This window comes from Oncorhynchus nerka, linkage group LG15 (assembly GCF_034236695.1).
Source record: "Oncorhynchus nerka isolate Pitt River linkage group LG15, Oner_Uvic_2.0, whole genome shotgun sequence".
Taxonomy (NCBI): domain Eukaryota; kingdom Metazoa; phylum Chordata; class Actinopteri; order Salmoniformes; family Salmonidae; genus Oncorhynchus; species Oncorhynchus nerka.
The window spans coordinates 24,354,082-24,367,278 of record NC_088410.1 but is presented as its reverse complement, the minus strand read 5'-3'; the positions used below and the strand labels follow the sequence as shown (position 1 = coordinate 24,367,278).

Here is a 13,197-nt window from a genome sequence, read left to right as displayed (position 1 = left end):
CAGAGGTGAGCTTGCCTCCATGTCCTCGTCGCCATAGTTATGGAGCACAGCTTTGATCTCCACGTGTTCGTTCCTCGCCACTGAGTACGGCAGCTTCAGGTCCACGAAGAAACGCTTCCACGCACGCACGTTCCATGGCTCGGCTACGCAGAAACCTGGAATAAAAACAAAATGATTCAAATAAACAAACAACAGCAGGTGGTTGAGGACTTCATGCTTTAGTTAGAATACTAGAATTGTACAGCAATATGTTGTATTCCTCATATGGCACCAGTATCCCCACTAGCATACTACCTGGACTCCTCCTGGGAAATGACTGAATATGGGTACAGTGAGGGGAAGCCATTTTAGACCACTGAGAATTAGGCCCAATCCCAAATAGACCCCTTAAATCCTAAACCCTATCCACATGTGGTGATCTGATTGGACATGACAGGTGTTAGTGATATGGTAACAGTTCCACCTTGCCCTCTGATTGGTGTTTCACCTTGCCAACAAGGGCGTAGCACTTAGGGACTGGGACCATGGCTACCCCAGGGGAAGGGAAGGGTCTACCTGTTACAGGTGAGGAGCTGATGGCTAGTACCCCCCACTTAGGGACTGGGACCATGGCTACCCCAGGGGAAGGGAAGGGTCTACCTGTTACAGGTGAGGAGCTGATGGCTAGTACCCGCCACTTAGGGACTGGGACCGTGGCTACCCCAGGGGAAGGGAAGGGTCTACCTGTTACAGGTGAGGAGCTGATGACTAGTACCCACTTAGGGACTGGGACCATGGCTACCCCAGGGGAAGGGAAGGGTCTACCTGTTACAGGTGAGGAGCTGATGGCTAGTACCCCCCACTTAGGGACTGGGACCATGGCTACCCCAGGGGAAGGGAAGGGTCTACCTGTTACAGGTGAGGAGCTGATGGCTAGTACCCCCCACTGGGTGATAGTGTCTGGGAAGATGGATTCCACATGCAGCGTTGCCAACCTGTAAGGAACAGACCCAAACTAATGAATCCCATTGAGTTGACCTCTTGTAAGCTCAGCTTGTGGCATGAGCACAGTAAAACATTATCTTGAAGATAAATAGAGAGAGAGACTGGTGGATTGTGATCGATTGATGCTGTTGCCTAATGCAATGCTAACAGTGACACACACACACACACACACACACACACACACACACACACACACACATAAATATCCCTGGGACAGTACATGATGGTGCAACAGTGTTTATTTTTTGGGGGGAATGAAAAAAGGCCAGGCTGTTTCTGATCTGTTAACACAGCCAGTCTCAATGTGACCTCCAGTCCACTGTGGTGCAACTCTGGGGATTTACAGAGTAGGTCGTTTCATTTCAAAGGGATACTGCGAGATTCTGTCAATTTGCCCTTTTCTACTTCTCCAGAGTCTAATGAACTCGTGGATACCATTTCTGTGTCTCTATGTGCAGTATGAAGGAAGTTCTAGGTGGATACCATTTCTGTGTCTCTATGTGCAGTATGAAGGAAGTTCTAGGTGGCTACCAGAGCGGCAGGTAGCCTAGTGGTTAGAGCGTTGGACTAGTAACCGAAAGGCTGCTAGATCAAATCCCCGAGCTGACACAAGGCAGTTAACCCACTGTTCCCAGACCAGTCAACCCACTGTTCCCAGACCAGTCAACCCACTGTTCCCACTGTGGCCGTCATTGAAAATAAGAATTTGTTCTTAACTGACTTACCTAGTTAAATAAAGGTCAAATAAAAAAAATACAAATAGGTAGTTTAGCAAGCCAATGATGCCTGTAAGTCTACAGGTACACTAGCTTAATTGCCAGAACCTTGCAGTATCCCTTTAAGGGTGAGAGGGGTGTGGCTTGGCATATTCCCCTTTCGACTGGGATCACAAAACTGGTCAACCCCTCATAGAAAGAGTTTTCCCTGGACAGGTCATGTGGTTAGGAAAAACCCCTGGCCCTACTCATAGGAAGTAGCCTGTAGTACGCACAGTTCAGCACAGTTTCAAACCAAGTCTTAGCCTATGAGCAGGGCAACTGCTGTCCCTTTCTGTAAGGGGGTGAGAGGACAGACACACATTCACTCACCCGTCTCTGCTGTCCTCAGGCACACTGGGCAGCGGCAGGTCTTTCCACAGCCATGACTCATAGAACTTAGACCTTACTATCACCTCACTCTCCTCCATAAAGTCATCCTCCTCTTCCTCCTCCTCCTCCACTTCCTTAGCAAAATACACTCTCTCTTCATCCATGAGAGGTTTGGATTCCTGCATATAACTTATTTCACCTAATGCCAAAAAATAAACATGTTTCAACTCTGTTTGATGGATGGGTGGATGAATCGATTGATTGATGGATTAATTGAGCAATCAATCATTTTGAGCTCAGTTCTCTGCTGTAACATACGAGGGGTCCAAGACTAAGACCGGGAGGGGGGCGAGGGGTCCAAGACTAAGACCGGGAGGGGGGCGAGGGGTCCAAGACTGAGACCGGGAGGGGGCGAGGGGTCCAAGACTAAGACCGGGAGGGGGCGAGGGGTCCAAGACTAAGACCGGGAGGGGGCGAGGGGTCCAAGACTAAGACTGGGAGGGTCCAAGACTAAGCGGGAGGGGGGGGTCCAAGACTAAGACCGGGAGGGGGCGAGGGGTCCAAGACTAAGACCGGGAGGGGGCGAGGGGTCCAAGTTCAAGACTAAGACCGGGAGGGGGGCGAGGGGTCCAAGACTAAGACCGGGAGGGGGCGAGGGGTCCAAGACTAAGACCGGGAGGGGTCCAAGACTGAGACCGGGAGGGGGGGGTCCAAGACTAAGACCGAGGGGTCCAAGGGACCGGGAGGGGTCCAAGACTAAGACCGGGAGGGGGTTGAGGGGTCCAAGACTAAGACCGGGGAGGGGGTCCAAGACGAGGGGTCCAAGACTAAGACAGGGGGGCGAGGGGTCCAAGGGGGAGGGGGGGGGTCCAAGACTAAGACCGGGAGGGGGCGAGGGGTCCAAGACTCCAAGACCGGGTCCAAGACTAAGACCGGGAGGGGGCGAGGGGTCCAAGACTAAGACGGGAGGGGGGAGGGGTCCAAGACTAAGACCGGGAGGGGGCGGGATCCAAGACTAAGACCGGGAGGGGGTCGAGGGGTCAAGACTTAAGACCGGGAGGGAGGTGAGGGGTCCAAGACTAAGACCGGGACTAAGGGGGGCGAGGGGTCCAGAGGGAGGTGAGGGGTCCAAGACTAAGACCGGGAGGGGGGCGAGGGGTCCAAGACTAAGACCGGGAGGGGCCGAGGGGTCCAAGACTAAGACCGGGAGGGGGGCGAGGGGAGACCAGAAAAATGCAAATCCACCATAATAAGAGTTGAAAAAGTCCAGTATTTCTGTGTTCAGATTTCAGAAGGACATTCTTTAGACATTCAGAATGGTGATAAATGCTGAGGACAGAAGTTATCACTCATCCAAACAGGTCCATAAGAAGACAAGTTTACCCTCGTCTTCCTTTACTAATAGTTAGCATACAAATGTCAAGCAATTTCCCACACTAGTTCCTACCAGCAAATCAAGGAAATCCTGCTGAGCACTGAAAAATATCCTCAAACCTTGTAGTGAAAGTAATGGACAGTCATTTTACAAGTAAAGTAGGAACCCCAGGTTTCAATAGTGGATCAGATATTCATGTGTCATGAAAGGAGTGTGGATATTTGGCCTGGCGAAGCTGTTTTACGTGCTGACTGGTGATGTGCAGTTTGCGAACAATTCATTATTTTTGAACGACTCTTTTGACTGACTCGAGAGTCATGATTCGTTCATTTAAGTCGTTTGTTTGACCTGCTAATGCTGGAAGCAATGAACCCTACAGCAGGGTTCAGACACACTCTTCAGGCTCGGTGGCTCCAGAGAAGTGCTTTGACCACCAACTAACTGTCTGTCATATGGTGCAGGAAAATAGATCATGAGCATAGAGAAGAACAACACATGATTAGAACTGATAATGAATCACATGGTGCAAGAATAAGTGCAATTCATTGATTTTTGAATGTTATGGACGCAGCATTGTAGAATCAAAACACACAGACTCTGCTCAACAAACTCAAACTCCAGAATGAATCTTTTGGGTGCTGCAGTTTGCAAACGACTGCACTTATCACCCCCATGGTAGTCACGCAATGCATTCCGCCAAGAGTCGTTCACAATCTAGTCTGGGACGGTCACAACTAGATCTCAAATGTACCAATAAATCATCTGATTTGTATGCCTAGCAATCAACAAATGCACATTGCTTAAAGCACACGTTTACAAGTCTGTCACAAATGTCAGCTCCAATAAGCCTCCTTTGGTGAAGGAAATGGGGCAGCAGATAGCCTAGCAGTTAAGAACATTGGGCCAGGAACAAAGGTCACCTGTTTGAATCCCCAAGCCGACTAGGTGAAACTAACGTGGCTGTCATAAGGAACTACAAATGCCATGATGATCTGGACAAGACTGACGAAACGAGGCAAAGGTTAGAATCTCTGGATTAGCTAAATGTAGTAATTCATAAATTGATAATGTTAGCAAAGGTGTCAGCTAGAGATGGCTTGCAGGGATTTGAAGTTTTGCTAATTGGATGCCAATTAGCTGTAAAGTAAATAGAGCCGAATATATTGATAAAAGTCACCTTGTCCGAGAGAGATTTACATGGTTATCAAAACATTAAATAAGGGTAAGACTACAGGAAACACAGCCCTTATTTGAAGTGTTTCTGAAATCCCCTGTGGGGAAAATTAATGGTGGAAAGACTATTGGAACCATTTCCATTTTTGTCAGCTAGGTTTTATGGGTAATATGACACCGCCACTGTGAGGCTCTAACAGTGACGCAAATGAACAAAATTAGTAGAAAGATGAGTTATTTTTGACTGAATAAGTGGGAAAGATCAGAGTCAGTTAAAAGAGTCGAACATCCCACCACGAGCGCTACCACTGCTGACAATTATTCGTTTTGTTACTCCGCTGGTTTCAGCTGGTCTTTGTTACTCCGCTGGTTTCAGCTGGTCTCGGGAAGAAATGATGAGTCCTCATTGTTTCTGAGTAAAAATGTACCTGACACCGAGACAAGACTGATACACTCACTATGTATCTCGACACCGGATTCGAGTACTACAACACTGCTGCCACAAACACCTAACAATTCATTAACCAGCTAGTCCATCATCATCAATGTTACCACTTGAAATCCCATTAATTGAAAAATTGTTTACTATGCATCTGGGGGAAAATGCGTCTGTCCAGGGTCAGCCTGAGTAGAGCTGGGGTGGTAGGCGGTATGGTGGTGGTAGGCGGTATGGTGGTGGTAGGGGGTATGGTGGTGGTAGGGGGTAGTCTGGTGTCAAACTCCTCTCCCCTGTACTTGGAGCAACAGTACCTGAAAGTGCCAAACAATTCTGTTCAGTGCACTTCACTTCAATTCAGCTCAACTCAACAACTCAATTCAGCTCAGCTCAATTGAACTCAACTCAGCTCAGCTCAGCTCAATTGAACTCAACTCAGCTCAGCTCAATTGAAGTGAAGTCAGTACCTGAAGGCCTTGATGCATTCCCATCCCTCAGTGATGTAGAGGGAGCGTCGGGTGCAGGAGTAAGGCATGGGGATCTCTCTCAGGCCATCCTTACAACACTGACGCAACAGCTTCTCTCTGTAGTGGTTCTCTGTGGGGAAGAGAAAGAGCTCAGAACCATCAATCTATCTATCAATCAATCAATCCATCCACCTTTCCGTCAATAAATCAGTCTCCCACTCAATCAAAGAATCATTCCATACATCAACCAAAAATGAACATAGCACTTTTTCTGTCACTGACCCAGTAGAGTTCTGCGTTGCAACATCTCAGCAGAGCGCCTCCTTCTGGACCTCCCTGGGCACTGCATGCCTGCAGAAGAGATGGAAGGGAGGGAAACACAGGAATGGCAAACAACGAAATGAAACTGTTCCACAAACCAAGAAACACAGATGTCTATACCACTGGTCTGTCTTACTCAAACTCATGATTGGGCGACTCTGGAATGTTTCGCTTTAACTGATCTTCCCTGCAAGCTCACAGTAAACAAACAGAACATTGCAAACATGGCCTTTGGATGCCTGCAAAGGCCATGTAACCTGAATTTAACTAGGCAAGTCAGTTAAGAACAAATTCTTATTTACAATGACGGCCCACCCAAAGGCAAAAGGCCTCCTGTGGGAGCGGGGATTAAAATTAAATGAATTAAATAAAAATATAGGACAAAACACACATCACGACAAGAGAGACAACATAACACTACATAAAGAGAGACCTAAGACAACAACCATTAGAGGACTGATGTTACCCTCTTTCCTCGTATTAACCATTAGAGGACTGATGTTACCCTCTTTCCTCATATTAACCATTAGAGGACTGATGTTACCCTCTTTCCTCATATTAACCATTAGAGGACTGATGTTACCCTCTTTCCTCATATTAACCATTAGAGGACTGATGTTACCCTCTTTCCTCATATTAACCATTAGAGGACTGATGTTACCCTCTTTCCTCATATTAACCATTAGAGGACTGATGTTACCCTCTTTCCTCGTATTAACAATCAGAGGACTGATGTTACCCTCTTTCCTCGTATTAACAATCAGAGGACTGATGTTACCCTCTTTCCTCATATTAACAATCAGAGGACTGATGTTACCCTCTTTCCTCGTATTAACCATTAGAGGACTGATGTTACCCTCTTTCCTCATATTAACCATTAGAGGACTGATGTTACCCTCTTTCCTCGTATTAACCATTAGAGGACGGATGTTACCCTCTTTCCTCATATTAACCATTAGAGGACTGATGTTACCCTCTTTCCTCGTATTAACCATTAGAGGACTGATGTTACCCTCTTTCCTCATATTAACCATTAGAGGACTGATGTTACCCTCTTTCCTCATATTAACCATTAGAGGACTGATGTTACCCTCTTTCCTCGTATTAACAATCAGAGGACTGATATTAACCATTAGAGGACTGATGTTACCCTCTTTCATCATATTAACCATTAGAGGACTGATGTTACCCTCTTTCCTCGTATTAACCATTAGAGGACTGATGTTACACTCTTTCCTCGTATTAACCATTAGAGGACTGATGTTACCCTCTTTCCTCGTATTAACCACCAGAGGACTGATGTTACCCTCTTTCCTCGTATTAACAATCAGAGGACTGATGTTACCCTCTTTCATCGTATTAACCATTAGAGGACTGATGTTACCCTCTTTCCTCGTATTAACCATTAGAGGACTGATGTTACCCTCTTTCCTCGTATTAACCACCAGAGGACTGATGTTACCCTCTTTCCTCGTATTAACAATCAGAGGACTGATGTTACCCTCTTTCATCGTATTAACCATTAGAGGACTGATGTTACCCTCTTTCCTCGTATTAACCACCAGAGGACTGATGTTACCCTCTTTCCTCGTATTAACCACCAGAGGACTGATGTTACCCTCTTTCATCATATTAACCATTAGAGGACTGATGTTACCCTCTTTCCTCATATTAACCATTAGAGGACTGATGTTACCCTCTTTCTCGTATTAACCATTAGAGGACTGATGTTACCCTCTTTCATCATATTAACAATCAGAGGACTGATGTTACCCTCTTTCATCGTATTAACCATTAGAGGACTGATGTTACCCTCTTTCATCATATTAACCATTAGAGGACTGATGTTATGTTAACCATTAGAGGACTGATGTTACCCTCTTTCCTCGTATTAACCATTAGAGGACTGATGTTACACTCTTTCCTCGTATTAACCATTAGAGGACTGATGTTACCCTCTTTCCTCGTATTAACCACCAGAGGACTGATGTTACCCTCTTTCCTCGTATTAACAATCAGAGGACTGATGTTACCCTCTTTCCATTAGAGGACTGATGTTACCCTCTTTCATCGTATTAACCATTAGAGGAATGATGTTACCCTCTTTCCTCGTATTAACCATTAGAGGACTGCTGTTACCCTCTTTCCTCGTATTAATCAGAAGAGGGAGGGAGGGAGGGAGGGCGGGCGGGTGGGCTGGCTTGCTGGCTGTGCGCCTGCGTTGTGTGCTACCTTGTCTAGAAGAGGTGGCTCCACCAGTGTTGGAGTAAAACAGTAGTCCAGCGTCAGTGAAGACACCCATGCTGTTGCTGCCCCCACCGTGGGTACAGCCTATGTCCCCCCCTTCCACCACCTGCCAGATCTGATGGGGGCACAGAGGAGTCAGAGGAGAAGAGTCAGAGGAGAGGGGTCAGAGGAGAGGAGTCAGAGGAGAGGGGTCAGAGGAGAAGAGTCAGAGGAGAAGAGTCAGAGGAGAAGAGTCAGAGGAGAGGAGTCAGAGGAGAGGAGTTAGAGGAGAGGGGTCAGAGGAGAGGGGTCAGAGAGGAGTCAGAGAAGTCAGAGGAGAGGGGTCAGAGAGGAGGAGTCAGAGAAGAGGAGTCAGAGAAGAGGGGTCAGAGGAGAGGAGTCAGAGGAGAGGAGTCAGAGGAGAGGGGTCAGAGGAGAGGAGTCAGAGGAGAGGGGTCAGAGGAGAAGAGTCAGAGGAGAAGGGTCAGAGGAGAGGGGTCAGAGGAGAGTAGTCAGAGGAGTCAGAGGAGAGGGGTCAGAAGTGAGGGGTCAGAGGAGAGGAGTCAGAGGATAGGGGTCAGAGGAGAGGGGTCAGGAGAGGGGGCAGGAGGAGGAGTCAGAGAAGTCAGGAGGAGAGGGGTCAGAGTAGAGGGGTCAGAGGAGAGGAGTTAGAGGAGAGGAGTTAGAGGAGAGGAGTTAGAGGAGAGGGGTCAGAGGAGAGGGGTCAGAGGAGAGGGGTCAGAGAGGAGGAGTCAGAGAAGTCAGAGGAGAGGGGTCAAAGTAGAGGGGTCAGAGGAGAAGAGTCAGAGAAGAGGGGTCAGAGGAGTCAGAGAAGAGGGGTCAGAGGAGAGGAGTCAGAGGAGAGGGGTCAGAGGTGTGTTATCCAGATGGTAGCTTCAGATGATTGGCTGATCGACTGACCCCTCCACTGTCCCCATTACTCTCCTCTCTGTGTCTCTGTCTATTGATTTCCACAGACCCACACAGTCTCCCTCACCTTCCTCTGTGTGAGCCTCTGTCTGTTGAGCAGGAACACAGCGTTGTCCACCACCACCAGACTGACCATGGCTCCTGGGTCTCCTCTCACCTGGAAGTTGAACCCTCTCCCTGGGTGGTAGTACTCTAAGGGCCTGGAGCCAGCTGGACCAACACTCAACTGGGGCGGGGGGGATGATATTTGAATTGTCTTTATTCATTTGGAACTTCTATGAGTGTAATGTTTACTTTTAATTTGTATTGTTTATTTTACTTTTGTTTGTTATCTACTTCCCTTGCTTTGGCAGTGTTAACATATGTTTCCCATGCCAATAAAGCCCTTAAATTAAATTGAATTGAAATGAGAGGAAAGAGAGTGGAACATGAGAAGCTGGTAGTTGAACCCTTTCCCTGGGTTGTCCAGTCCACTCACCGCCCCAACACAGGCATCCTCCACATCCACCCACACAGAATCAGCCACCACCTCCGAAGTCCCCGCCCACGGCAGCATGTAGAATGCCACAATGCGAAATGAGGGCATCATCTCCTTGGTAACGGTCAACAGAACGTTGGTCATGTCCTGACCTCCGACCTCTAGTCTCTTGGCAACGATGATTTTGCCCTTGTTCAACACCTGTAGGAGGAGTTTGAGACACACTTCATTTTGTTCACTAAATATTTCCTTTGGGGACAGACAAAGGTTCATTTTGAAGACAGAGCTACAACTACAGTGGGGAGAACAAGTATTTGATACACTGCCGATTTTGCAGGTTTTCCTACTTACAAAGCATGTAGAGGTCTGTAATTTTTATCGTAGGTACACTTCAACTGTGATAGACGGAATCTAAAACAAAAATCCAGAAAATCACATTGTATGATTTTTAAATAATTAATTAGGATTTTATTGCATGACATAAGTATTTGATACATCAGAAAAGCAGAACTTAATATTTGGTACAGAAACCTTTGTTTGCAATTACAGAGATCATACACATCCTGTAGTTCTTGACCAGGTTTGCACACACTGCAGCAGGGATTTTGTCCCACTCCTCCATACAGACCTTCTCCAGATCCTTCAGGTTTCGGGGCTGTCGCTGGGCAATACGGACTTTCAGCTCCCTCCAAAGATGTTATATTGGGTTCAGGTCTGGAGACTGCCTAGGCCACTCCAGGACCTTGAGATGCTTCTTATGGAGCCACTCTTTAGTTGCCCTGGCTGTGTGTTTCGGGTTGTTGTCATGCTGGAAGATCCAGCCACGACCCATCTTCAATGCTCTTACTGAGGGAAGGAGGTTGTTGGCCAAGATCTCGCGATATATGGCCCTATACATCCTCCCCTCAATACGGTGCAGTCGTCCTGTCCATTTTGCAGAAAAGCATCCCCAAAGAATGATGTTTCCACCTCCATGCTTAACGGTTGGGATGGTGTCCTTGGGGTTGTACTCATCCTTCTACTTCCTCCAAACACGGCGAGTGGAGTTTAGACCAAAAAGCTCTATTTTTGTCTCATCAGACCACATGACCTTCTCCCATTCCTCCTCTGGATCATCCAGATGGTCATTGGCAAACTTCAGACGGGCCTGGACATGCGCTGGCTTGAGGAGGGGGACCTTGCGTGCGCTGCAGGATTTTAATCCATGACGGCATAGTGTGTTATTAATGGTTTTCTTTGAGACTGTGGTCCCAGCTCTCTTCAGGTCATTTACCAGGTCATGCCGTGTAGTTCTGGGCTGATCCCTCACCTTCCTCATGCTCATTGATGCCCCACGAGGTGAGATCTTGCATGGAGCCCCAGACCGAGGGTGATTGACCGTCATCTTGAACTTCTTCCATTTTCTATGAATTGCTCCAACAGTTGTTGCCTTCTCACCAAGCTGCTTACCTATTGTCCTGTAGCCCATCCCAGCCTTGTGCAGGTCTACAATTTTATCCCTGATGTCCTTACACAGCTGTCTGGTCTTGGCCATTGTGGAGAGGTTGGAGTCTGTTTGATTGAGTGTGTGGACAGGTGTCTTTTATACAGGTAATGAGTTCAAACAGGTGCAGCTAATCTAGCTAATGAGTGGAGAACAGGAGGGCTTCTTAAAGAAAAACTAACAGGTCAGTGAGAGCCGGAATTCTTACTGGTTGGTAGGTGATCAAATACTTATGTCATGCAATAAAATGCAAATGTATTACTTAAAAATCATACAATGTGATTTTCTGGATTTTTTTTTTTAGATTCCGTCTCTCACAGTTGAAGCATACCTATGATACAAATTACAGACCTCTACATGCTTTGTAAGTAGGAAAACCTGCTAAATCGGCAGTGTATCAAATACTTGTTCTCCCCACTGTATGTAAATGTTTAAGATATATACGGTACCAACATATGGTTGAACATATAAATATACAGGAGTAACTTGAAAAGACTTGATTTTGGATTGTCAAAAATCTGGTCCATTTCAGCACTCACCAGCTGTTCCATTCAATTGTATGCTACTCCATTCTACTATATCCACTCACCAGCTGTTCCATTCAATTGTATGCTACTCCATTCTACTATATCCACTCACCAGCTGTTCCATTCAATTGTATGCTACTCCATTCGACTATATCCACTCACCAGCTGTTCCATTCAATTGTATGCTACTCCATTCTACTATATCCACTCACCAGCTGTTCCATTCAATTGTATGCTACTCCATTCTACTATATCCACTCACCAGCTGTTCCATTCAATTGTATGCTACTCCATTCTACTATATCCACTCACCAGCTGTTCCATTCAATTGTATGCTACTCCATTCTACTATATCCACTCACCAGCTGTTCCATTCAATTGTATGCTACTCCATTCTACTATATCCACTCACCAGCTGTTCCATTCAATTGTATGCTACTCCATTCTACTATATCCACTCACCAGCTGTTCCATTCAATTGTATGCTACTCCATTCTACTATATCCACTCACCAGCTGTTCCATTCAATTGTATGCTACTCCATTCTACTATATCCACTCACCAGCTGTTCCATTCAATTGTATGCTACTCCATTCGACTATATCCACTCACCAGCTGTTCCATTCAATTGTATGCTACTCCATTCTACTATATCCACTCACCAGCTGTTCCATTCAATTGTATGCTACTCCATTCGACTATATCCACTCACCAGGTATGTGAGGTGAGTGATGAGTTCCCTGTGGGCCTTGTCGGCAGTGTTGATGTGTAGACTGAGGCCAAGGCTCTGCCCCAGAGAGACTGTGGTGGTCCCAGTGGAGATATACAGGTAGTTCTGTCTCTGTCGGTCAAAGGGTGTGTAGGGGTGAAGGGTCATCTGCTGTCTGGCCTGCTGCTCTGGCTGTAGGCCCGTCTGTTTGGTCTCAGCCTGTGTGTTTAGGATTTACAGGACACACACATGAAAACCAATACACACACACACACACACACACACATGCTCGCACAGCCATACACAGATACACACACGTACACAAGTACACAGAAACAGACAGACAAAGTTTTGCTTATGAACACTAAGAACCGATAGTTGTTATAACTGCTTAGGGCATTACTGAGGGTGGATATAGCTGGTTATACTTGATTATAAGCACCATTAGCTCTACTGAGTGTGATTATAGAAGGTTATAGCAGGTTATAGCTGGTTATAAGCTCTGTTAGGGGTACTTACAGTGATGGTCTGCGGGTGTATCTCAGTAAGCATGTTATTTTAACTGGTTATAAGCACTTATAGCTGGTTATAAGCACCATTAGCTCTAGTGAGGGTGGTTATAGCAGGTTATAGCTGGTTATAAGCCCTGTTAGCGGTACTCACAGTGATGATCTGAGGGCCTAGCTCAGCAGGCATGCTGATGGCGGTCCTGATAGTGCCACGGTGGCTGGTGATTGGGTTGGCCAGGAGGCTCACCTGGACCGGGACGTTATGAGCCGGGGAACCATCCTGGAAACTCACCTGGATCTGAAGAACACCGTTAGAACCCGTTAGAAGGTAACCTGATCCACCATCCTGACCACTGCACTCTCCTTTCTTTTAACAGAATGTAAGCTTGTGAGATGAGGATGGTAGAACGAGGCTAGTTAGAAGAACCTGTTAGAAGGTAACCTGATCCACCATCCCGACCACTGCGCTCTCCTTTCTTTTAACAGAATGA

The 13,197-nt window shown here is 46.7% G+C and overlaps 1 protein-coding gene and 1 long non-coding RNA gene across 3 annotated transcripts in view; one reads left to right on the top strand and one right to left on the bottom strand.

Annotated features, from left to right (window-relative positions):
• The window catches only part of LOC135560148 (uncharacterized), a 630,141-nt gene that overhangs the window by 587,769 nt on the left and 29,175 nt on the right, over nucleotides 1-13,197 (top strand). The gene's annotated exons all lie outside the window — the stretch shown is intronic.
• The window catches only part of LOC115127517 (complement C3-like), a 32,794-nt gene that overhangs the window by 13,097 nt on the left and 6,500 nt on the right, over nucleotides 1-13,197 (bottom strand). For both annotated transcript variants that reach the window (XM_065001329.1, XM_065001330.1), the window contains exons 14-24: nucleotides 12,861-13,004; nucleotides 12,201-12,416; nucleotides 9,479-9,679; nucleotides 9,068-9,226; nucleotides 8,077-8,206; nucleotides 5,806-5,874; nucleotides 5,524-5,653; nucleotides 5,207-5,370; nucleotides 2,073-2,271; nucleotides 889-974; nucleotides 16-155 (exon numbers count right to left, since the gene is read on the bottom strand). In XM_065001329.1, the coding sequence (XP_064857401.1) occupies nucleotides 16-155; nucleotides 889-974; nucleotides 2,073-2,271; nucleotides 5,207-5,370; nucleotides 5,524-5,653; nucleotides 5,806-5,874; nucleotides 8,077-8,206; nucleotides 9,068-9,226; nucleotides 9,479-9,679; nucleotides 12,201-12,416; nucleotides 12,861-13,004 (1,638 nt within the window). The remainder of the gene's footprint in view (nucleotides 1-15; nucleotides 156-888; nucleotides 975-2,072; nucleotides 2,272-5,206; nucleotides 5,371-5,523; nucleotides 5,654-5,805; nucleotides 5,875-8,076; nucleotides 8,207-9,067; nucleotides 9,227-9,478; nucleotides 9,680-12,200; nucleotides 12,417-12,860; nucleotides 13,005-13,197) is intronic.